At 36.4% G+C, this 24,396-nt stretch overlaps 1 protein-coding gene across 1 annotated transcript in view; it reads left to right on the plus strand.

Moving 5' to 3' along the window:
* RYR3 (ryanodine receptor 3) overlaps window positions 1-24,396 on the plus strand; it is a 777,114-nt gene that overhangs the window by 651,985 nt on the left and 100,733 nt on the right. The window contains exons 65-66 of the mRNA XM_069097663.1: window positions 14,234-14,364; window positions 22,899-23,219. Of these exons, the coding sequence (XP_068953764.1) occupies window positions 14,234-14,364; window positions 22,899-23,219 (452 nt within the window). The remainder of the gene's footprint in view (window positions 1-14,233; window positions 14,365-22,898; window positions 23,220-24,396) is intronic.

Below are 24,396 nucleotides of genomic sequence, written 5' to 3' on the forward strand. Positions count from 1 at the left end.
AAGGTCAATTTTAAAATGTCAGACTAGAAAGGCTGTGCTATCTATAAGACATGTCATATTCTACTGAAACTATTAGCACCAAAAATTTCTACTTTATGCTAATTGAGTTCAAGCCCTGAAGAAATCCATCCCTTGCTCCCCCAACAAAGCTGCTGTTCTATTTCTCTGGTTTTTATTTTATTAGGTCTCAGAGCTAATGACAACTGAGAGAAGGAGGTTTTTGAACCCTGGGTTACAGTCTAGTTCTACAAACAATTGACTCAAAAGTAGTAAACAAACCACTTACTATTTAAAACTCCAATGAGAACTTAGGCTTCGAATTTAAAGAAGATTCTGAATACCACAGTGATAGCTGGAAAGGAAAAAAAAGAAGTCACTGAAATTTCCTGAGTAAGAAATATCCTAATGGAGGCAGCAGTGGGAATCCAAGAGGGTATCATGAGTCTCATAAAGCAAGGTTTTGGAGAAGAATGCAGTTTTTTGTTTTCAGCATCACACAAATTCATGGTTCATTGTACACTGGGGTAGTCATTTAAACATTTTACTTTGTTTCACATCCTTTCAAACGAGGGTATCTCCCCCTGTTCTTTTACAGAGGCATTGCAACCCTGGGTGAGATATCATAATGTGAATTAGTTGAGTTCCAAGGAGGAAGACTATAGTCATCTAGTATTATCATAAATACTAATGAATGAACTCTCTAGGAAAACTCAGATTTGGAGCTTTTATTGCTTTGAAGTGGAGCTCCTTTAAAATGGGAAGATCCTAAGATTTAAATAAAGGACTTGTAGTTATAAAGACCAATAAGTCAGTAGTTGTTAGATGTGGTGCCTGCCCCTCAAACTCACAATCTTCATTTAAAAATGCTGAGAGAACAAAGTTGCCTAATCTGAGTAACACATGCCTCCTTACTTTAATAGATCCCTAATCTGGTAGAGTGGCTACTCCCTCCAACATTATAGATGACAACCCATCTAGCACCTTCTCATGTGAAATTCTTATCCATCTTTTTCCATGAATCCTTTATAGAGGATTAACCCAGCATCCTAAAGATCTCTCCCTTATTCTTTTGATATTTTTTATTTGCCACTCCAATGTTTAAGTCATTTACCCATCTTTCATTTTCACTCTCCAACTCTCCCATCTCCTTTTCCAGTTATATATTTATTTAATGATGTCTTTTGTGTTGCTTCTTATATACAGGTCATATTTGGTAATAGGGTTTGGTTTGCTTACACACACTGTGTATTTCTATTGCACAAAGGATAACCTTTGGATCACCTGCAGTTGTGGTTCTTCTGAGATTATAGGGTCTCTTCCCCAACTCTGTATATCTCAACTTACTTCAAAATCAACCTCATTTATCTCTTCCTTTCCTCCAGTTTCTGACAAAGAGGGGTAACTTTCTCCAAGAACAACCCCTCTACTTGTGTTTTGATTCACTTTCTTTCCCATTTCTCCTGGCAACCCTCTCTTGTCCAGATCAGGCGCTCTCCCTTTCTAATCTTTAATCTCTCTTTACATTTTAGCTCCTTACCTACTACCTCCAAAAATGCTCGTGTCCTCCATACTTAAACAATTTTAACTTGACCCTACTGTACCTTCAAACTATCATTCTTTCTCTCCTTGCTTTTATAGTTGAACTGCTATAAAAAGCTTTTTACATTAGTTGCCTCCATTTCTTCATATTCCACAAACTTCTCAACTACTTGTAATCATCATTCTATTGAAATTGATCTCTCCAAGGTTTCCAAATATTTTTTTAATTGCCAAACTCAGTGATCTATCCTCAGTCTCATCCTTCTTGACATATTTGACGGTATTTAATCCTGCTGACCTTCTCCTTTCTCCTGAATGTTCTTTTTCCTTGGAATTTCATGATACTTCTTTCACCTACTTCTTCTCCTAGCTTATCCTTTGCTGAATCATAATCCATGATCTACCCCCTAAGGGGTACATCAAGGCTCTCTACCACCCTTTTGTCTTTTCTCGATGTATTTTCTCTCATAGATTATATCAGCACCAATAGATTCATTTACCGTTATTGTACAGATGACATTCTACATATATACAAAAATATGTATGTATATATGCATATATGTACATGTTTATATATACATGTATAGATATGTTTGTGTTTCCCATGAGTCAACATGTCCAAATCAGAACTCAATATTTTTTCTCCCTCTAATCCAGCCACCTTCCTAATTTCCCAATTTCCTTTAAGTATAGCTCTGTCCTTCTAATCTTCCAGGTTTGCAACCTTGGGGTCATCCATGACTTCATTCACCTTACCCTCCGAAACTAAGCATTTGCCAAATCCTGCTTATTCTTCTTCCATAATATCTCTCCCACCTATCTCTCTCCCCACTTACACAGCTGCTACCTTAGTCTCTCATTATCTCTTATTTATTGCACTTAATCTCCCTGCCTCCAGTCTCTCCTCTCACACAGATGCCAAATTGATATTCATGAAGGAAACATATAACTGTGATATTCCCCTACTCAGGAAACTTCTGTGGCTCCCTATTAACACTAGGATAAATTACAAACTCCTTTTTTTGATACTTTCAATATAGCTTCACCTTGACTGGTTTCATGTTATTCTTCCTCACATGATCTATGTTCTAGCCAAATTGATGTATTTGCTGATCCTCTCATATGATATTCCTTCTCCAACTACCATACTTTTGCACAGGTTGTATCCCATACCTGGAATATGGTTTCTGCTCAGCTTTGCATTTTATTGCCCTAGTTCCCTTCAGTACTTAGCCCAAGTGCCTTCTCCTTCATGAGGTCTTTCCCAATCCCAGTAGTTGTTCGGGCTCCCCATAAAAATACTTTCTCTTTATTGCATGTGATCTCTATCTCTACTTATAGAGATAGAGATATTGATATGCTGTCCCTCCACACACCCACATTAGAATGTGAGCTTCCTGAGAGGCAGGACAGTTTGATTTTTGTGTTTCTGTTCCCAGTGCCTAGCACTGTGCCAGGTACATGTATAACTGTTGCAATAAATGTTTGTTGAATTTAATTGTTCTATGATTTGTATATATAGCATCATTGAGAGTCTTCGTGTTTAAGAGGTAATGTTAGTTATTTGGATATTTGTTTCTTCACTTTTAAAATGACTAAAATGAGGATCTTATACAAAAATTCCCTTGATAGAAGGAGAGAATGGATTTTCTATAATTTTTGTTTTAGTGTTTTTCAACACAGGTTTCTCTTTTGAGAAAAGTGCAGAATGGGAGGCCAGGTGGCTCAGTGAATAAGAGCACCAGCTCCAGTGTCGGGATGACCTGGGGATCAAATCTGGGCTCAGATACTTAGCACCACACCCAGAAATAACTGGCTGTGTAAACTTGAGCAAGTTACTTAACCCCTATTGCTTAAGAGAGAGAGAGAGAGAGAGAGAGAGAGAGAGAGAGAGAGAGAGAGAAAAGTGCAGAGAGAAATTTATAATAGTGAGAAGAGATAACAAAATGGAGTACTAGAGCAAATTATGAAAATAGAACATCAGGGCAAGAAATGTAAACTTAAACTGAAAGACAAAGGAATTCATGACATGGAAGAGAAGTGACAGAATTGGAGCAATAGGCAGAAACATTTTCACACAGCTAATTTTTAAAGATTGGAGGTTTCGAAGTAGAGAGATTAATAAAGAGAGGATGCCACTTGTCAAGGCAAGAGACAACCGAAGCAGAAATTAAAATTTCTTCCATCAGTCCACATTGATCAGTTACTCACAGTGGACAAAATGCTGCCCTAGGTACTATGTAAGTTATAAAGAAAGGAGAAAACAAACTCCCTATTGTGGAAAATTTTATAAACCTGTTGATAAACTGTTTCAATCTATCAATTTAAATGGAGCTGTTTCAAGAGTTTATTTCCATTCCAGGGCCTTGATTCCCAAACTGGCCAGCACCTAGGGTTATATCTAATGAAAAAAAAAGAATAAATATAACTAAAGGCTTTATAACGTAGGCTAGATATTTATGCCAACGCACACCCCTTGTGAGAAAAAAAAAAGGCATCATCTTTTACCTGTGGGTCCAAAATATTTAGGTAATGGGGTTCATTTGGATTGGCATTTTAAGGATAGAAGCACTAATTGGCAGGCATCTGGGTTTTGTTTTTATAAAACTTTTTTTTAAACAGCATCACCTTTTGTATCCTCTAGAAAATTCCCATGTTAAGGGTGGAAAGCCTCAGGATATGTCAGTAATGAAGGTGAGAGATTCCAAAGCCCATTACCTTCAAGATCAGTACATTAGTTGAACACTTTGACTTAAAAATTCACTCTTTCTTCTTTCTATTTTTTCTGAACCTCTTTTTTTTGCTTTCACATCCCCGTAATGGTGTTGTTGGTGTAAGATTCTGTTTCCAGAACCACAATTTTTATTTTAATCATGATCTTAATGGCAAAATGTATTTTTACATTGTGATAATTTCATGCAGATGTTTAACTAACATAAAGCAGTTGTTTTGACAAGGAGAACAAAAGAGCCTAAAAAACACTTTAGAAACTATAAATAATTCAGTTATTTGACAAGTGGAGAGTTATGATATCCAAAGACATCATAGGTTTAGAAGGTAAATTAATTTTAAAAATCTTATAGATAAAGAAAATGGAAGATTATTAGCAGTATTATGTCATTAAATGAAGAAGTAGCAAAGGATAAAAACCAGTTTGAAGAAAGTTGGTAAGAGTTATAGCTACATAAAATCATCTTTAGGGTATTTAAGGATGAAAATAGAAGAAAACAAGAGAAAAAGAAAGGAAGCTCTACAGAGATTTTTATAATAAATTCTTTTGACACTCAAGAATGTAGGGTCATCATAGTTGAACTCTAATATCACAATCCCAGAAATACTTATAGTATGAAGGTGAAATAGCATTAAAGAGAACAAAATTGAAAAAAGGCTGGATTTGATATTTATTGAGATCAGTGCTGGAGGTGAGGACTTTAAGTAATTGATCCACAAAGTATCTGAAGAGGAAGTTAAAATACCACAAACAAGGTAAAATCTCAGACTTTAATAATACTTTCCCCAACCCCTCCAGAAAAGATGACCAAGAGAACCTCAACAGGTTCATTCATATATATATATATATATGTTTATATACATGTTCATATATATATATGTTTATATACATGTTCATATATATGTACACACATATGATTCATAGACTGATTGATTGCAAAAAAAGCATTTGACTCAGAGCCATCTTAAAGGCTCTCTTCCAGTGAAGTGTATCCCATACATATATAAGAATTGAGTAAGATTCCTTAAAAGAAAATGGTAATAAATTTATTTGACAATTCTTTGATCATTAATATCAAGTGAAGCTTAAAACATGGAGGAGCAGTCTCACAAATATTTTTCCCACTTCTACCCAATATATTATTGTGGTATAAGAATTGCCTTTTTATAATTCTTCCAGCTCAAAAGCTATTACTCCTCTCCCAGAAGTTCCTTGCAATGTTTTTTTTTCTTTTTTGCTCTTTTTAAAGATGAGTTTCTGTCTCTCTCTATCTCTGGTTCTCTCTGTCCCATTTCCTTCTTCCCTCCCTTGCTCCCTGTCTTTATTACAGACACTTTCTATAAATTTTTTCCCAGCTTTCTGCTTTCATTTTAATCTTGGCTGGATTGTTTTTGTTTGTGCAAAATATTTTTAATTTAATATTAATCCAAATTATCCATTTTATATCTCATAATGCTCTCTATCTCTTGTTTAGTCATAAAGTCTTCCCTTAGCCATAGATCTTACAGGTAAATTATCCCATGCTCCCCTAATTTTCCTATGGTATCACCCTTTATATCTAAATTAGGGATAGGGAACCTGCGGCCTTGAGGCTACAGGTCCTCAGGTGTGGCCCTTTGACAGAAGATGTTCTGTGAAGTTTGGATCTAGTCAGAGTGCCATACTTGAGGACCTAGAGAGTCACATGTGGCTTTGAGGCCACAGGTTCCCCACCCCAATCATGTACACATTTTGACCTCTTGGAATACAGTATGAGATATTAGTCTATGTCTTATTTCTGCCCAATTGTTTTCTAGTTTTCGAGTTTTTCTCCAATAGTGAGTTCTTATCCTAAAAGCTTGGATTTTTGGATTTAACACTAGATTACTATGATCATTTACTACTATGTGTGGTGTGCCTAACTTCATTCATCACTCTATTTATTAGTACCAGATTATTTTAATGATTGCAGCTTTGTAATACAGTTTGAGATCTTATATAACTAGACTGTCTTTCTTCACATTTTTTTTCATTAATTCCTTTTATGTTCTTGACTTTTTGTTCTTCCAGAAGAATTTTGTTATTTTTTCCTAGTTCTATAAAATAATTTTTGGGTAGTTTGCTTGGTATCATACTGAATAAGTAAATTAATTTAGGTGTAATTGTCATATTTATTATATTGTCTCAACTTATCCATGAGCAATTAATATTTTTCTAGTTGTTTAGATATTACTGTGAAAAGTGTTATGTAATTGTGATCATATAGTTCCTAGGTTTGTTTTGGCTGGTAAGCTCTTAACTACTTTATATTGTCTATGGTTACTTTAAGTGGAATTATACTTCCTATCTCTTCTGGATTTTGTTGGCAATATATAGAAAGGCTGATGATTTCTGTGGTTTATTTTGTATCCTGCAACTTTGTTAAAATTGTTAATTTTTTTTCAAGTGGTTTTTTAGTAGATTTTCTATCATATTATCTGAAAAGAGTGATACTTTTGTTTCCTCGTTGCCTCTTCTAATTGCTTCAATTTCTTTTTCTTCTTTAATTGTTGGGTATATTTGTATCACCTTTGATCTTACTAGGAAGGCTTCTAGTTTATCGCCATTACACATAATGCTTTCTGGTGGTTTTACATAGATAATACTTATCATTTTGGGGAAAGCTCTATTTATTCTTTTGTTCTATAGTGTTTTTCATAGGAATGGGTGTTATATTTTGTCAAAAAGCTTTTTCTGCAGAGTTTGAATACAGATTGAAGCAAACTACCTGCTTTCTTTCTTTTTCTTATTTGGTTTTGTTTACTCTTTCCCATTGTTCTTTCCATCCGTTACAATCCTTTTTTATAATATGACTAATGTCCAATGTGAAAGTATTTGCGGATCCTATACTTGATTGCATGCCACCATGGGTAGGGGGGAAAAGGGGGGAAAATTTGAAACTCAAGGGATTGTGGAACTGAATCTTGTAAACTAAAAGTAAACAAATTAATAAAGACCCAAAAAAATTTTTTAAGTTTTTTTCTTCATTTGTTAATATGATCATATGATTTCTGTTAGTTTTGTTACTGATATGGTCAATTATGCTGATAGTTTTCCTAATATTTAACCAGCCCTGCATTCCTGGTATAAATCCTGCCTGGTCATAGTATATGATCCTTGTGATGTATTGCTATAATCTTCTTTTTGGTGTTTTATTTAACATTTTTGTATCAATATTCATTAGAGAAATTAGTCTATAGTTTTCTTTTTTGGTTTCCACTCTTCTTTTTTAGGTATCAGCATCATATTTTTGTCATAAAAAGAATTTGGTAGAACTCCTTTGCCAATTGTTCTAAGTACTTCATATGGTATTGTAATTAATTGTTCTTTAAATGTTGGGTATAATTCATTTGTGAATCCATTTGGCCCTGGTGATTTTTTCTTAGGTAGTTCATTTATGGCTTGTTAAACAATTTCCTTTTCTAAGATGGAATTTTTTAAGTATTCTATTTCCTCTTATTAATTAATCTGAGCAATTTATTTTTTTGCAAATATACATCCATTTCACTTCGATTATCATATCTATTGGCATATAATTGGGTAGAATAGCTCCTAATAATTGTTTTAATTTCATTTTCATTTGTGGTGATTTTACCCTTTACATTTTTGATACCTGTAATTTGGTTTTCTTCTTTCTTTTTTTAAACCAAAATAACCAGTGGTTTATCTGTTTTATTGTTTTTTTTTCTTAAAACCTGATCCTAGATTTATTAATCCAATAATTTTGGTGGTTGTTTTTTACTTTCACTTTTATTCATCTTTCCTTTGATTTTCAGGATTTCCAATTTAGTGTTTAATTGGGAATTTTTAATTTGCTCTTTTTTTAGCTTTGTTTTTTAGTTGCATGCCCAATTCATTGATCTGCTCTTTTTCCATTTTATTGATGTAAATGTTTAGAGATACAAATTTTCCACTAACTACTGCTTTGACAACAACCCATAAATTTTGGTATGTTGTCATTCTCTTTAATGAAATTACTGGTTGTCGGGGCGACCAGGTAGGACAGCGAGTAAGAGCACCGGCTCCAGTGTCGGGATGACCTGGGGATCGAAACCCAGGCTCAGACACTTAGCACCCACCCAGAAACACCTGGCCTTGTAACCTTGAGCAAGTTACTTAACCACAATTGTTTAGGGGCGGCCAGGTGGCTCAGCAAGTAAGAGCTCCAGTGTCGGGATGACCTGGGGATCAAATCTGGGCTCAGATACTTAGCACCACACCCAGAAATAACTGGCCGTGTAACCTTGAGCAAGTTACTTAACCCCAATTGCTTATTTAAAAAAATTACTGAATGTTTCTGTGATTTGTTCTTTGACCCACTCTTTCTTTAGGATTCGATTATTTAATTTCCAATTAATTTTAATATATTTTTCCATAGCTCTTTGTTGAATGTAATTTTTACTGCATTATGATCTGAAAAGGATGCATTTAATACTTCTGCTTTTCTGCATTTTGTTGTGAGTTTTTTGATGCTCTAATACATAATTAATTTTTTGTAGGAGTAACGTACCTCTGAGAAAAAAGTGTATATTCCTCTCTATTCATTCATTTTTTCCAGAAGTCTATTATATTTAATTTTTCTAAAATTCTATTTGCCTCCTAACTTCTTTCTTGTTTATTTTTTGGTTAGATATATCAAATTCTGAGAAGGGAGAGTTGAGGTTCTTCCCCCTTTGTATAGTTTTACTCTCTATTTATTCCTGTAACTCACTTAACTTCTGCTTAGAAATTTTTTATGCTATACCATTCATTTTATGTATGTTTGTATGTATGTGTGTGTATGTATGTATGTATATGTTTAGTATTGATATTACTTCATTGTCTATGGTTCCTTCTAGAAAGATGTAGTTTCCTTCCTCATTTGTTTTAATTAGATCTATTTTTGGTTTTGCTTTGTCTGAGATCCTGATTGTGACTCGTGCTTTTTACTTCAACTGAAGCATAATAGATTCTACTCCCTACTCCATACCTAAGGGTCTACTCTGTGTGTGTCTCTCTGTTTCACGTGTGTTTCTTGTAAACAGCATATTATGGGATTCTGGTTTTTAATCCATTCTCTCTCTCTACTTCTCTTTTGTGGGTGAGTTCATTCCATTCACATTCACAGTTATGATTACTAACTTGTATTTCTCTCCATTCTATTTTTCCCATGTTTATCCTTCCCTCTCTTTTTACCCTGACCCTCCTCATATTTTACTTCTATCACCTCCCCCAATCTGCTCTCCCTTGTATCAATCTCTCCTTATGATTTCTCTTTCCTGTTTACCTTTTTATGCTCCTCTTGAGTCTTATATTTGAAAATCAGGTTTTCTACTCAGCACTTGTCTTTTCATCAAGAGTGCTTGAAACCTCTATTTCATTAGACATCCATTTTCCCCCTCAAGGATCATACTCACTTTTTCTGGGTAGGTGATTTTTGGTTGTAGTCCTAGATTCTTTGTCTTCCAAAATATTATATGCCAAGTCTTTCGATCCTTTCATGTAAAAGCTGCTAAATCTTATGAAATACTGACTGTGATACTACATTACATATACATATATATATATATACTACAAATACATAGTATTTAATTGCTTCTTTCTGGCTGCTTGCACTGTTTTCTCCTTTACCTGGGAGGTCTAGAATTTGACTATAATATTCCTGGGAGTTTTCATTTTGGAATCCCTTTCAGGAGGTGATTGGTGGGTTCTTCTAATTTCTATTTACCCTCTGGGACCTAGTATATTAGGACAGTTTTTCTTGATAATTTCTTGAAACATGATGTCTTGACTCTTTTTTTGATCATTATCTCTCCTACATCTATTTTCCATGTCAGTTGTTTTACCGATGAGATACTTCACATTTTATTCAATTTTTTCATCCTTTCGATTTTTTTGATTGTCTTGACATCTCATGTAGTCATTAGCTTCCACTTGCCTACTTCTAATTTTTAAAGAATTATTTTCTTCATTGAACTTTTGTACCTCCTTTTCTAATTGACCAGTTTCTCTTTTTGAGGAGTTTTTTTTTCTTCAGTGAATTTCTGTATATCTTTTTCCAATTTTTTATGCTTCCTTTTCCAAGCTGTTGACTCTTTTTTCATGATTCTCTTGCATCACTCTCATTTATTTTTCCAGTTTTTTTTCTACCTCTGTTAATTAAAAAAAATTAGCTCTTCCAGGAATTCTTTTTTGGAACTGACACCAATTCATATTTTTCTTTGAGGATTCATATGTAGCTGTTTTGACATTGTTTTTCCTCTTCTGAAGGTTGTGTTTTGATCTTCCCTGTCACCATAGTAACTTTCTATGATTAGGTTCTTTTTTGTTTTTGGCAGGTTTTTTTTTATTTCTTTTTCCAACTTATTTCTTAAGTTTAAATTTTATGTCAAAGTTGGGCTATGCTCCCAGGGTAGAGGGAGCAGTATCCCAAGCTTCAGGTTTTACATGCTGCTATTTTCAGAGCTCATTCTGGAGGGAGGAATGGCTCTGTATGCTTTCAGTTCTTCCAAGGTGTCATGATTTAAGAAGAGGTATGGTCACTATTCTCCTGGACTGTGCTCTGTTCTGTGAATAATTAGAAGTACTATTTTCTGCCCTGGACCTGTGATCACAATCCCCACTCTCCTTTAGCCATATGTCCTAGTGTGCTAGTACTTCTTCTCACCCTGGGACTATGACCCAGATCCCCATTTGGGCAGTGCAGCAGAGACCTACACTCAGTCCTAGCAAAGTGTCCCTGGTAATCCCTTTCTCACCAGTTGTCCAGCCCCCTTATGATCTGTGGACTGAAAGTCACTGTTGTCCTCAAAGTCTACACTGACTTGCTAGGGTAGGGCCTTTTGTTGACTTGCCTGGGCTGCCTGCATTGGACTGTGTTCCACTTTCACCTCAGTAACACAAATCTTTCCTGTAGACTTTCTAAGTTGTCTTGGCTGAAAAATTATTTAACCCTGCCCCTTTTTATAATTCTGCCATGCCAGAATTTGTTTTGAGGTATTATTTAAAGTTGTTTGGAGGGAAATTTGGGAGCACTCAGGTGAGTCCCTGCCTTATTCCACCATTTTGGCCCCAAAGCACCACATGACACACTTTTAAGTTTAGTCTGCATTATTAGGATTTTCTCTGCCTTCTTCTTCAGACTATACAATCAACAAAACAATAAATGAAGCATTTGCTTATTTTCTGGGTGTAAATGCTCACACTGAAAATGTAACGATCTTCTTGGATTTCAAGCATTCACTAGCACATTCTTGGTCTAGTCCTACTTTGATTGGCTTGGGAGATTTGACCTTCTCTATTTCTGACCCTGGATCAGTTTGCCTCTCCTTAGGCAATCTGGTACCCTTTGCTCCTAATGGCTTACCATATTAATGCTAAATTTAGGACACCCAATCAACTTATACCTAGGCAGTCAATTAACCCCTATCTACCTCAGTGTCTTCAGCTGTAAAATGGAGATAATAATAGCACCTGTCTCCTAGGTTAAGGATAAAATGAGATATGTGTAAAATTTTTTGTAAACTTAAGAGCATTCAATGAGTACTTGATATACTAACTATAACAATAGGATAATAATAATTATTATTATCCATAATAGCTCAAAACTCCTGAGCTCAATCAATCCACCAGCTTTAGCCTCCCCAGTAGCAGGGATTGCAGGTGTTTGCAACCATGTTTGGCATGACATTTTCCAGTTTGTCTTCATTGTAGCTCTCAGTTCACAAGGATTCAGGTCATATGCTTTAAGGACATAATAATACCTTTCTTTCCAAACTGGTCACAAAAGAAGACAAAAACAGCTGGGTGCTATTCAGTGAGTGAAATCCTCACCCATTTGCTAATTTTACATCTAGTTTTTCTACATTTTTGTCTCATTGTCTTTGTATCTTGGGCTAAGAAAGAATTCAAACAATAGGTTGATTTTAAGGGATATTGTCCCCTGACTGTGGACTCAAAACATATGTGTAACACGTGAGAAGTATATGATCCATCTGTGAATGGATGCCAGTGAATCACTTAGATGATATTATCAATTAATGGGAAACTGATGGTCCCATTTTCTTGTGTTCATCATTGGTCAACAGATGTCAGCCCCTGACAGTGTCCTGCCCAGCCAATAAAGGAATATTTTGTGTTCTCAATAATATTCTCTCATTTCTTTGACAAGAAAAAATTGTTTGGAAAAACCATATAATCTCAGTGACTGTTCCCAAACTGAGAGAGGAAGAGAAAATTCCAAAGCCCCATGTTCAATTTATACAATTGAGCCATGTTTAAAGTGTGAAGTGGACAATTATGAGAGGAGTGGAACATGTTGTATCAAATTGGGAATTCATACCCTTTATGGATCTGTAAACATTTGAGAAGGACATGTCTCCAAATTTATGCATCTCACATTTCTTTTGAAGCTACTGCAATTCTGCTTTACTCATGGAGCACTGCACTTTTTTTGATGTAGGTATGCCATGCTGGGTGGTCCTGTGCCAATTTATTACCTTTCTCACAATTTATTACCAACTCCCAGAGTTCTTCTTCAGAGAGACCTTGAGAGTGTCCTTGTATCACTTCTTCTAACCTCCTTATGAGCATTTGCCTTGTGTGAGTGCTCTGTGAAACAGAATTTTAGGCAGACATACATTTAGCATTCAAACAATATGGCCAGACCATAAGAGTTGTACTCTCTACAGTAGAATTGCAAGTTCACATTTAAAGCAGTTGGAATGCTTGGCATTTCAACTTGAGTAAGAACCTCAGTATCCAGTACCTTATCTTACCAAGTGATCTTCAGAATCTTCCATCTGGACATAAGCTCAGTTCTTTCTAGTTCTTTCTCTCCATCATGAGTCTTTTGGGTTTACTTATATCACTGCATTGATGAGAAGAGTCAAGTCTATCAAAGTTGGTCATCACACATACATTGTGTCTGTAATTGTGTACAAATTTCTCCTGGTTCTACTCTTCTCACTCAGCATCAGTTCGTATAAGCCTCTCCAGGTAAATATGAAGACCATCTGCTCCTCGTTTCTTATAGCACAATAGTATTCCATAACATGCATATACCACAACTTGTTCAGCCATTCCTCAGTTGATGGGCACCCCCTTAATTTCCAATTCTTTGCCACCACAAAAAGAGCTGCTATAAACCTTTTTGTACATATGGGTCTTCCTCCCACTTCTATGATCTCTTTGGGATATTACCCTAGGAGTGCTATTGCTGGATCAAAGATATGAAAGTATTTATAGCCCTTTGGGCATAATTCCAGATTGCTCTCCAAAAGGGCTGGATCAGTTCACAACTCCACCAGCAATGCATTAGTGTTCCAATTTGCGCACACCCTCTCCAGCATTTGTCGTTTTCCTGTTTTGTCATCTTAGCCAATCTGACTGGCGAGATGTGGTACCTCAGAGTTGTTTTTATTTGCATTTCTCTAATCAATAGTGATTTAGAGCATTTCTTCATTTGCTTATAGATATCTTTAATTTCTTTCTCTGAAAATTGCCTGTTCATATCCTTTGGCCATTTATCAATGTAGCTTGAATCTTGTTAACATCATTTGCCTTATTCTAAGCCATGTCCCTCCTCTCCTCTTCCTCTTCACCACCAACAAAGACCCTTAATCCAACAAAAGCACTCCATGGCAAAAAGACATGAATTAACCATCATTCTATGCAAACAAATAGAATCAGTTACAACTATGATGCCAGCAGGACTAACTCAGACATATGATGATAGCACAAAGCTACTTATCCATAACTGGGGAGCATGAAAGCAAGAGCAAGTACCAGGTTATGGGACCAGGCAGTGGGAATTCCTGAAAGGATTAAATCATTGATCTATGTGTCTCTGAAAAGAAGGGGAGGGATGTAGCATATATTTGGTCTTAGAAAGTCCAGGGCTGAGAAATACCCCATTCAGTAACCCATAGAGATGAGTTTACTTTAAATTGACTTTTTTGTTTCTAGGCAACGTCCAGCACTTGGAGAATGTCTCGCTGCACTGGCAGCTGCTATGCCAGTGGCATTCTTGGAGCCCTCCCTCAACTGCTACAACTCGCTCTCAGTCTTCAACACCAAAACCCCCAGGGAAAGGTCTAGTAAGTGTCCTATCATAGAGGTCAGTCAGTCTGCACACTCATCAGCTGTAAGCAAGAATGGTATAGAATTCTGCTTACTGGAGAATGAGGGTTAAGGTCTGTTTATCATTTCCTCTTTCCACCTGGTTGGGAAATCTAAAGGACCACATGTTCTAGTAGGAAAAAAAAAAACCCAGCAACATGGAGATATGTCAGAAGACTTGAGTTCTAATACTTTTTCTGCTATTGATTAGCTGTGTGACCTTGGTTAGACATGTCATTTAACTGCTGTGAACATATGTTTTGGCTTATCTGCGAAAAATGGACTTAGAAGATGATCTCTAATATTTCCTTCAACTCTAAAATTCTGCTTCTATTACCACTTCAACGCTTTAGACCTCTTTTTTCATTCCTGCTTAGGACATAGGAATATTTTGAAGCCTCCTTCTCCTGAGAATTACAAGTAACACATTAACATTTCATATATGTTCTTCAAATCCATAAAGGACCATCATAATACATCATAGAACATAGTAACTGGATGTTCCTTATATCCATAGAATTTTTTTTAATAAAGCAGGTGGGATTATGATTATACATGAAGGGGAATTTACTAAAAGTAAGGATTAGGAGACCTTGGATTCAGCAACTAAGGCAGTTTAAAGGAAGCCTCCTAAAAAGGTTTTTTGTATTGCTTGTTTTTCAAGGAATGACCTTTTTTTATTTCTAGGGTGATATGAGTATGAGAGGCAACTAGGCATAATTTGGTCTTGGTAATGGATAGAGAGTTGCTGGCCTTGGAGTACAGAACACCCAGAGTGAAGTCCCACTTCTGACACATACTAGATGGGTGACCCTGGGTGAATCAGTCAACATCTTGGTGTCCCCAGACAACTGTTACATTCTGAGTACAGTTTCCTGATTTAGGGGTTCCCTCTAACAATTAAATCATAGGTTCTGACCCCCAAAACAGTATTGGCCACCCTGAAGGCAGAGTAATGGAGTAGATAATTTCTCAAGTAAAGACTTGAAAAAATATACTAATCTGGTAAAGTCTGAAACAAGTATTCCTTTCTTTTTTACTAAGCCATTAACTTAACCAAAATTTTGGATAATTTATTTTCCTTTTTTAAAAGACTAACATAATGAAAACAATATAAACCCAAATTAAACATATTTTCTAAAGTTATTGGGTAATATAAAAATATTTTCTAAAATAATGTTATGTTATGTTATGTTAAGTGAAGTTTTTGTGAGCCTGTGATTTGCAAAATGCTCTGAGATGCTAAAGGGGTGAAGTGTCTGATAGTGCAAAATTTTCTCAATATACAGTTTGCAAAATAATTTGTAAGGAGGAGACTGTGCTGAGTTCCTCTTATTTTATTTCCTGTCATTGATAAGAGCAGATAGACAAGATGCCCTGAGCCAGGCATTGTGTATAGACAAGCATTGTGGAAAATGGTCGTGGTACCAAGTATCACAGCTTTTTATGCAAAAGTTCCAGAATATTAGCCCATGACAACTTTTCTCTGAGCTATGAAGATCATTTGTTTGTATTTTATTCTAATTATTCCAGATAAAAAAGATCATAGCCAGGAGAAAGGATCACTAGTATACTTTAAACAATACAATAAGAATTTATGTCCCTGTCTTAGAATGAAGAGGAGAAAAGTGTGACTAAATATAGGAGAGGAGGCATTAGCCATTAATGAATGTATTGCAACTCTTAAACTTAGGGGAATTACCCCTCTTTCTTTTTCCTTTGGATAGCAACATAAATAAATCTCCAGATATGTTTTTCTCTGACCACCCCTGCAGCTAAACCAGGGCAGCACAAGTCAAGTACATGCAAACCATAGTTCAGCGAGACATCAGGTAATATGAGGACATGGTGAAGGCACTGGCAAGAAATTGAAAATAAAATGGCTACTCCCAAGTTCACAAGTACCTGAAGCATAAACATGGCAGTGTACTTCTTATGCTTCAGATGAGGTGAAGAAATTAGTTTGCCTCTTTTCCCAGTATCCTAGAAGGACTCTTTCTAAGGAGAAAGAAATTTTTTGAATGATTGAATTTGTACTGTTGTTCACGGTAATTACACAGGTGTATGGGAAAGAATATTACACATTCCCGCATTTCCCATTTACATTGCCTTCCCACCTCTTTAACTCAGTAAATATACTATCTTTCTTCTATTACATTGATCCAACAAGGAAACATTTATCAAGAGGGAAAAGATTTCCAGTAGTGGCCTATCTTATGAGAATGTGGAACTGGAAAGAACTCCTGCATTCCTCTCATCAGGCTCTTATTTTATATATAAGAAAAGCCATGAGAGTTATATGATTTGTTCAAGTTGACAAAGATAGTAAGCATCAGAAGCTGGATTTGAACTTGGGTCCTCTGAATTCAGAGCCAGTGCTCTTTCTGCACTGTACCATGCTATCATTGAACTTGAGGTCAGGAGATGAGGGGGGAGTAAAGGGAAGGAGAAGATAATAAAACTTCTGTTCTACTAGTAGCATCCTCTGTGGTGCTAGAAAAATTGCTTACCATTTCTGGATGGGCCTAAATTTACAGCATTAAAACAATCAGATGTATATTGGACACTTAAGAAGTAAAAAACACTGTGCTATATAAATAGAATATCTATAAATATTTATCGATCAACCTTGCTGATAGTTTTTTGTCCCCCACATGAATCTAGGAAAGATGTATGAAAACTTTGTGTCATATAAGCTGAGCAGTCTCAGGGCTAAGGGGTAAGCATCATTCATATTTGAGTCTATGTATCAGAAATACATTAAGAGAGTGTTTTATCCATACTCTTTCCCCTGCAAATCTCTGCTAATTGACAATTTCATGCTGTCAGAATAGTGCTAATTTTAATGTTCATAAGGGTGATACTATAGTACTATAATATCCTAAAGTATCTTCCAAATCATCACAAAAAGCTTATATTCAATGGAATTTTAGACATGTGTATACCATAACTTAATTTACTGAAAATTTATCATTTCAGTGAACTATACATGGTAATTCTATTTACCAGATCATTTGGTTAACCAAAACAGCCCCACTTCCTGATCATGCTAGAAAATTGTTTACTATGTGTATCTTGATGTATGCACATACATATGCCATTTGTGATACAACCAGCAGTCTCCAAGTCATATTTATATCTTTTTTTTTTAGGCAATCGGGGTTAACTTGCTCAAGGTTACACGGCCAGTTATTTCGTATATTTATATCTTCTACATAGATTAAAAAGGTGATTTTTCTTGAGAATATCTTCCTCCATAGCAATAGATACCCAAGAGGAATCAAAATCTAGTATTCTAATTCTAAATGAAAAGAGAGTGTGCACTAAAGACTCTCTGCTGATGATATTTTTGTTTGGTTCAAATAGGATCCAGGCAAGGCTGTTTTCCAGTTAGAGAGGACAGCAGACTTCATTCTTAGGGCTTATTTCAAAATCACAAATGTGTTGTTTTTTCCAGTCAAGGGTCAAGCATAGATTTTTTTTATGCTTCCAGTGCAATTACCTTAAGTAGACCTTGTACCTAATAATTTACTGTGGAGGAAGTTTGATGAGGGAACTCCTGATCAATTGAGTCCCCCAGTGCACATGAGGAAATTACTGGATTTAATGGGTAGATAATAGTTATAAGATTTATTAAACACTTCCTATATGTTAAGTGCTTAGGAAACAAAAGCAGAAGACATTCCCTGCCCTCAAGGTGCTCCCAATATAGTGAAACATTACATTAAAATCTACAGATAAGATATGCATAAAATTAAGTGGAGATAATCAATAGAGGTAAGATGCTAGCACTAAGAGAAATTGGGGAATGCTTTTCATAGATTGGTTTTTAGCTGGAGCTTGAAGAAAGTTAAGAGACAGAGATGAAGAGGAAGAACATTCCAGGCATAGGAGACAACCAGTGAAAATGCATAGGGATGGATCATGTTGTGTGAGAATCAGCAAGGAAGCCAGAGTCACTAGGTTGTAAAATATTTGGGAGAGGAGGGTGTAAGGTATAAGAAACTGGAAAGATAGAAGGGGGACAGATAATCAAGAGCTTTAAAAGCCAAACATAGTATTGTTAAAATTTGATCCTCAATGTAGTAAGAAGCAGTTAGAGTTTATTGAATTGAGGGGGGGAAGGGGAGCAGGGAGGGCTGGAGGGTGTGGGAAGAGATAAAAATGATTAGATATGTTCCTTTGAAAGATCACTTTGATTTTGGATATAGGAGGGACTAGAATGGGAAAAGATTTGAGACAGGGAGACCAACCAGGCTGTTGCAGTAGTCGAGTTATAAAGCAATGAAGACCTGCCCCTGGGTAGTAGCAGTGTCAGAGGAGAGAAAGGGGAGTATAAGAGAGATGTTACTTGGGGCGGCTAGGTAGCACAGCAAGTAAGAGCACTGGCCCCAGAGTCAGGATGACCTGGGATCAAATCCAGGCTCAGACACTTAGCACCCACCCAGAAACACCTGCCGTGTAACCTTGAGCAAGTTACTTAACCCCAATTGCTTATTTAAAAAAAGAGAAAGAGAGAGATGTTACTTAAGTAAAACTGACAAGACTTGACAACAGAATGGACATCGGAGGAGTGGGCGGTGGGGTGGAGAAAGATGAGAGAGAAAAAGGACCAGGAATGAAAAGTGGTTGTGAGCCTGAGTGGCTGGTATCCTGGATGAGGATGGTCATAATAAGGAGCTTTCGAAGAGAGTTTGGTTTAGCTACTTCAGTTTGGGACATGTTAGGTTTAAGGGACATGAGAGGTTAGAGAAGAGATTAAAGCTGGACAAGTAGATCTGTCAGTCATCTGTGTGGAAATGATCATTGAATTAAAGTGAGCTGATGGGAAAAAAAAGATACATAGTATATAGAAAGAATATCAGAGATCCAGGATAGATCCCTGGAAGACACTCACCCTTAATGGGCATAAAATCAGTGAAGATCCAGAAAAGGAGTCTGAAGAGGACTTGGACAGGTCGGAGGAGAACCACAAGAGAATAGGTTGTAGGAAACCTACAGACTAGAGAGTATCCAGGAGAAGAAGGTGATGGATGGGGTGAAAAACTGTGGAAGTTCAGAAAAAAGAGAATTAAGAAAAGGTCTTTGGAACTATAAAGGGGGGAGGGGTGCAGAGCCAAGATGTTGGAGAAAAGGTAGAGACTCACCCGAGCTCTCCCAAATTCCCCTCTGGACAACTTCAAAGAACACCTCAAAACAAATTCTGGAGTGGCAGAACCTACAAGAATATTTGGTAAACCATTTTCTAGCCCAAGAAAACTTAGAAGGTCATCAGGAAAGGTCTATTACACAGGGGTCAGAGTGGAGCTCAGTCCAGTGTAGGCTGTGCCAGTATAGACCATGCTGCAGGAAACCATCAGCAGGCTTTGCGGGGCAACTGAATCAACAGCAGCAATGACTGCTTCCAGAGCTCTCAGCCCGCATCAGACAACTGGTCCGAAGGAGATTGCAGGGATCCCTTTGCTGGCGCTAGGTGCAGGGCTCTTCTGCATTATCCATACACAGACGGGAGTTCCAGCGCTGGATCAGTCCCAGAAAGAGGAGAAGTACTAGCACATCCGAGTTTGAGGCTTCAGAGAAGCAGGGACCTGGTCACAGTTCCAGGGGGGAAAAGAGTTCTTGTTGTCACTCAAAGACCAGAGGACAGACTAGGAGAGTAGTAAATACACCTCTCTTTAGATCATACCACTTTGGAAGAACTGAAAGCTTACAGACTCCCAGAACTAACTCTGAACAGCTGTACAAAATACAGCAAAAATGAACAAAAAACTCAAAGGTTGGGACAGTGTGCCCCCCACCCTCGAAGCAGAGCTCCACTTTAACAGAGAATTAAAAGTCAAGAAATAGACTGGAAAAATGAGCAAACAACAGAAAAAATTCAGTGAAATATGAGACAGGTTTCTAAACTGAGAGGGTGGAAAGAGAGAGAGCCATGAGAATTTTGTGGAGGGATGAAAAGGCTTGGAAAAGCTACTGTGACAAGTAGAATAATGATCCAATTAGGAAGGTATAAAAAGATTATTTTGCCACAGTGAGGGCCAAATTAAGATTATTTAACATAAATTTGTAATGGACCCAATCAGTATAGTTTCATGATTTTCACCAGCTTCATTCAACAGCAGGTAAATAGGGGCAAAGGCAACAGATGTTGGGAATAATCAAAGACTGGGAATTGGCAAGGCAAAATTGGCAATAGGATAAAGGAACAAAGGACTTGAGAGAAAAGGACAATGTAATATTTAACTGGTTCACCAAGGAGTCAAAATGAGGAAAGGAGGAGCATGACAGTCTGGGCAAGAAGTGAGAAAATAAGGAATTGAAATTTACAGTGAAGACCAAAAACAGGGTTTGGGATTGCAGACCAGACGGAGAGACTAAATGACAACAAATTGTTGTCAGATTGAATGGAATTTCAAAGCTCATGAACATGGAAGTGGTGTATTTGTAGGTGAGCAAGGGTATGATCCGGATTAGTCATCTCAGGAATCCAATCTATCAATTTAAGTTGAATGTTTAGCCCAAAGGGAATACTATATATTATTATCTCTTTATTACAGTCTTGTTTGGAATCCATATAGAAATGGTCCTGGAACCAACAACTATCCTGTGGGCAAATTGGATGGCAGGGAAAATATATACCTAATCTTGTTCCCACATAATTATGATTTCTTCTACTAGGTCTCTATATTTTGAAAGCTTTTCATTACACATAGCTTGAAGGTAATGAATGCCTGATATGGTGACATCTATTAGAAACACTATTTTCAGGTTTTTATAAATCATTGTTCCATCTGGGTGATTATGGGCAACATTTCTGTCTTTTCTCAGATGCACATTACCTTAGATTTAACATTATAACAAATGCCCCTCATTTACTGCCTCAGGCAACCAAAATTAAATATGAGAAGTTAAATCATTGTTTTTTCTTTGGCCAATATGCTAAATTTATCCACCTAAGGGCCATCCTAGAGTACTAATACAGTTATCAGCAATCTCCCTGACAGTATTCTCAGGACATAAAGCTCCTCTTCTTTACATATCCTACCAAGAGTGACTTGGAGAAATGTCTGTGCCTACAAAATAGACATAATTCTGTATAATCAACAAAATCTAGAAGCTCATATCTTCTCTCAGGATGTCTCCTGTCTTGGCTTACCTGGGTTCTTAAGGAAGGATAATAGCATTCTCTGACTGAAAGGGATTTCAAAATCTATCTGGTTCTTAGCCCTGTGTTCCATTGAGAGCAGTCCTAATCTATTATAGTCTAATGTGGATCTACCCTTAAATATTTCCAGGAAAAGAGATTTCACAGCCTCCCTCAGTCTCTTGTCCTAATATCTTGATCTTGTGTCTCAAGGAAATGTCATCTACTTTCCATTTCTCATTGTTCAGTGCTTAGCAAAAAAAAGGGAATCTTTCTTTCATAAATAATATTCTTTAGATAGTGAAATATTGAAGGAAAATCTTAACATAGGTTAGCCCTACCCATAGATAATAGCAGAATATACAAACTCCTAGTTTGCTTATACATTCATTTCATTTATTGATTTCAGTAGTAGTACAAAGTAAAACTGACAGACAAAAGAGGTGTCAATAACACTAATGGAAAAATGGGTTCATCAGATTTAAAGCTAGAAGGGACCTTCAAAATTATAGTGGTTTTGATACCAGATCCATGACAACTGGCGAACTAAAACTGTTGTCTTTACTTTTCCCCTTTTTCTCCTATCTTCCTTGAAGTGAGGGTGCTGATGAGTGATAAGATGGAAAAATGAGAAAAACAAGAGTCCAGGTTAATATGAAAGATGACTGTAGTGTAGTTACCACAGAAACATTTCTTCCTCATCCTCAGAGTTTTAGCTCCTTAAATAATACATTTAATCTATCTGATTTTAAAATGAAATGTAGGGGGCGGCCAGGTGGCTCAGCGAGTAAGATCACCGGCTCCAGTGTTGGGATGACCTGGAGATCAAATCCCGGGCTCAGACACTCAGCACCACACCCAGAAATAACTGGCCATGTAACCTTGAGCAAGTTACTTAACCCCGATTGCTTAAAAAATAAAATAAAATGAAATGAAATGTAAGAAGATAATGCCTAATAGAACAAAAGCCAGATTTCTATAATTTTTTACTTTTAATTTTCATTTGGATTTAAAGCTATAATGTTAATAAAGGGAATGGGAAGGCAGAAATTACATGAAGCATCCTAGAGATAGAAATGGCTTCAGTGATTCTATCATTCAGCTCCTACTCACAACCCTCACTTTTACATTTGTGAAACTAAATCAGAAAGGTTAATATTTACCCAAAGTCACACAACTAGTGAGTGGCAGAATTAAGACTTGTATAGGTCTTCTGACTCCAGATATAGTGTTTTTTCTACTATACTGCTCTTTGGAGGCATTGATGTTTAGTTAGAAAAGGCGTGGTCAGGTAATGAGAAAGATATTCCCAGCCAAGCATCTTTCCTAAATCCTGTTCCTTTACTCTTCCTGTACTTTCTTGGTAAGTTTTAGGGATGCCTGATACAGTAGAACAGATGTGCCCAGACATTCCCCAGCTGGAGGGACTGATGAAGGAAATCAACGATCTGGCTGAGTCAGGAGCCAGATATACAGAGATGCCCCATGTCATTGAAGTGATCTTGCCCATGCTCTGTAATTACCTATCATACTGGTGGGAACGAGGGCCTGAGAATCTACACCCCAGTGCAGGACCCTGCTGTACTCTCATTACTTCTCAACACCTCAGCATCATTCTTGGAAATATCCTGAAAATCATCAACAACAACCTAGGCATTGATGAAGCCTCCTGGATGAAGCGCATTGCAGGTAACTAAGACAACCTGGGGTTTGGGATGCCTGGGCTCTGTTTCTCTCTCTCCTGCTAACACCCTGAAAAGTATAGAAAAACTTCTTTCCATCTCTAGATTTTATTTTTCCTGTATATTAAATAGTAAAAAGAAAAATATTGTTCTCTAAGAGCCACCAGGTTCACCAAGAATGGCATGCCAAACATGAAAGATGAATGAAATACTGCAAGCATAGTCATTTTAGATTTTATAAAGGTGTTTGAAAGTATTTCATTTTATCCTTTGTTCATTTTTATCCTTAGCTCAGTACAGTTAGTTTTAGTTTTAGCTAGATAGTTAAATAACTGTAACTGAAAAGTGTATTTGTCAAGTTTCTCTACTGGCCTGATACTGGTCTCTGTCCTTGATCTTTTCCTGTTCCACATTTTTTGTAATGACTTGAAGACAAAGATGGCATATCTGTTAAATCTATAGATAACACAAATCTAGTAAAGATAGCTAACATGTTAGATAACAGAATTGATTCCCAAATTCTTGACAGGATTAACAATAGCCTCAACTAATTGGATTAATTTGGTATTTATAAATGCCATTTCCTGCACTTAAAGAAATCTGTACAATCTTAGAATGGGGTAGAATTCATTTAATAGTAGTTAATATAAAAAAAGAATTTTATTTGACTCTAAGCTTAACATGAGTGTGACCTAGCTGCTTAAAAAAAAAAACCCTAGTGCAGTCTTGGGCTATATTAATACAAGTGTAAAATCTAAAACAAGGGAAATAAGAGTTGTATTTTGCTCTTTTCTGACTGGGCCACATTTGGAATATTGTGTTCATTTCTAGACACCATATTTTAAGAGGCACAATGATGGAATATACCTCTTTCAGGAGAAGACAGGATGAAGTTGGTAAAGGGTCCATATAGCATGTAACATGACAACTAATTTAAAAATGTAGAGATGTGTAGGCTGAATAACAGAAGAATTAGGGCAGGCATAATACTTCTGCAAATATTTTAAGGCCAATCACATGAAAGCAATTAGATTTATTCTGAGTTATTCCAGAGGGAATCTAAAACCAGTGAGTGAAAGTTAAAGAGCTTAACATAAGAAAAAAAGAAACTTCCTAATTATTACATGTACAAAAATTGGATTACTACCATTTTAGCCACTAAGTTTCCTTTCATTGGAAGGCTG

The sequence above is a fragment of the Petaurus breviceps genome, unplaced genomic scaffold (genome assembly GCF_028583685.1).
Source record: "Petaurus breviceps papuanus isolate PSGF00001 unplaced genomic scaffold, PetGlider_PUasm1.0 37, whole genome shotgun sequence".
NCBI lineage: Eukaryota > Metazoa > Chordata > Mammalia > Diprotodontia > Petauridae > Petaurus > Petaurus breviceps.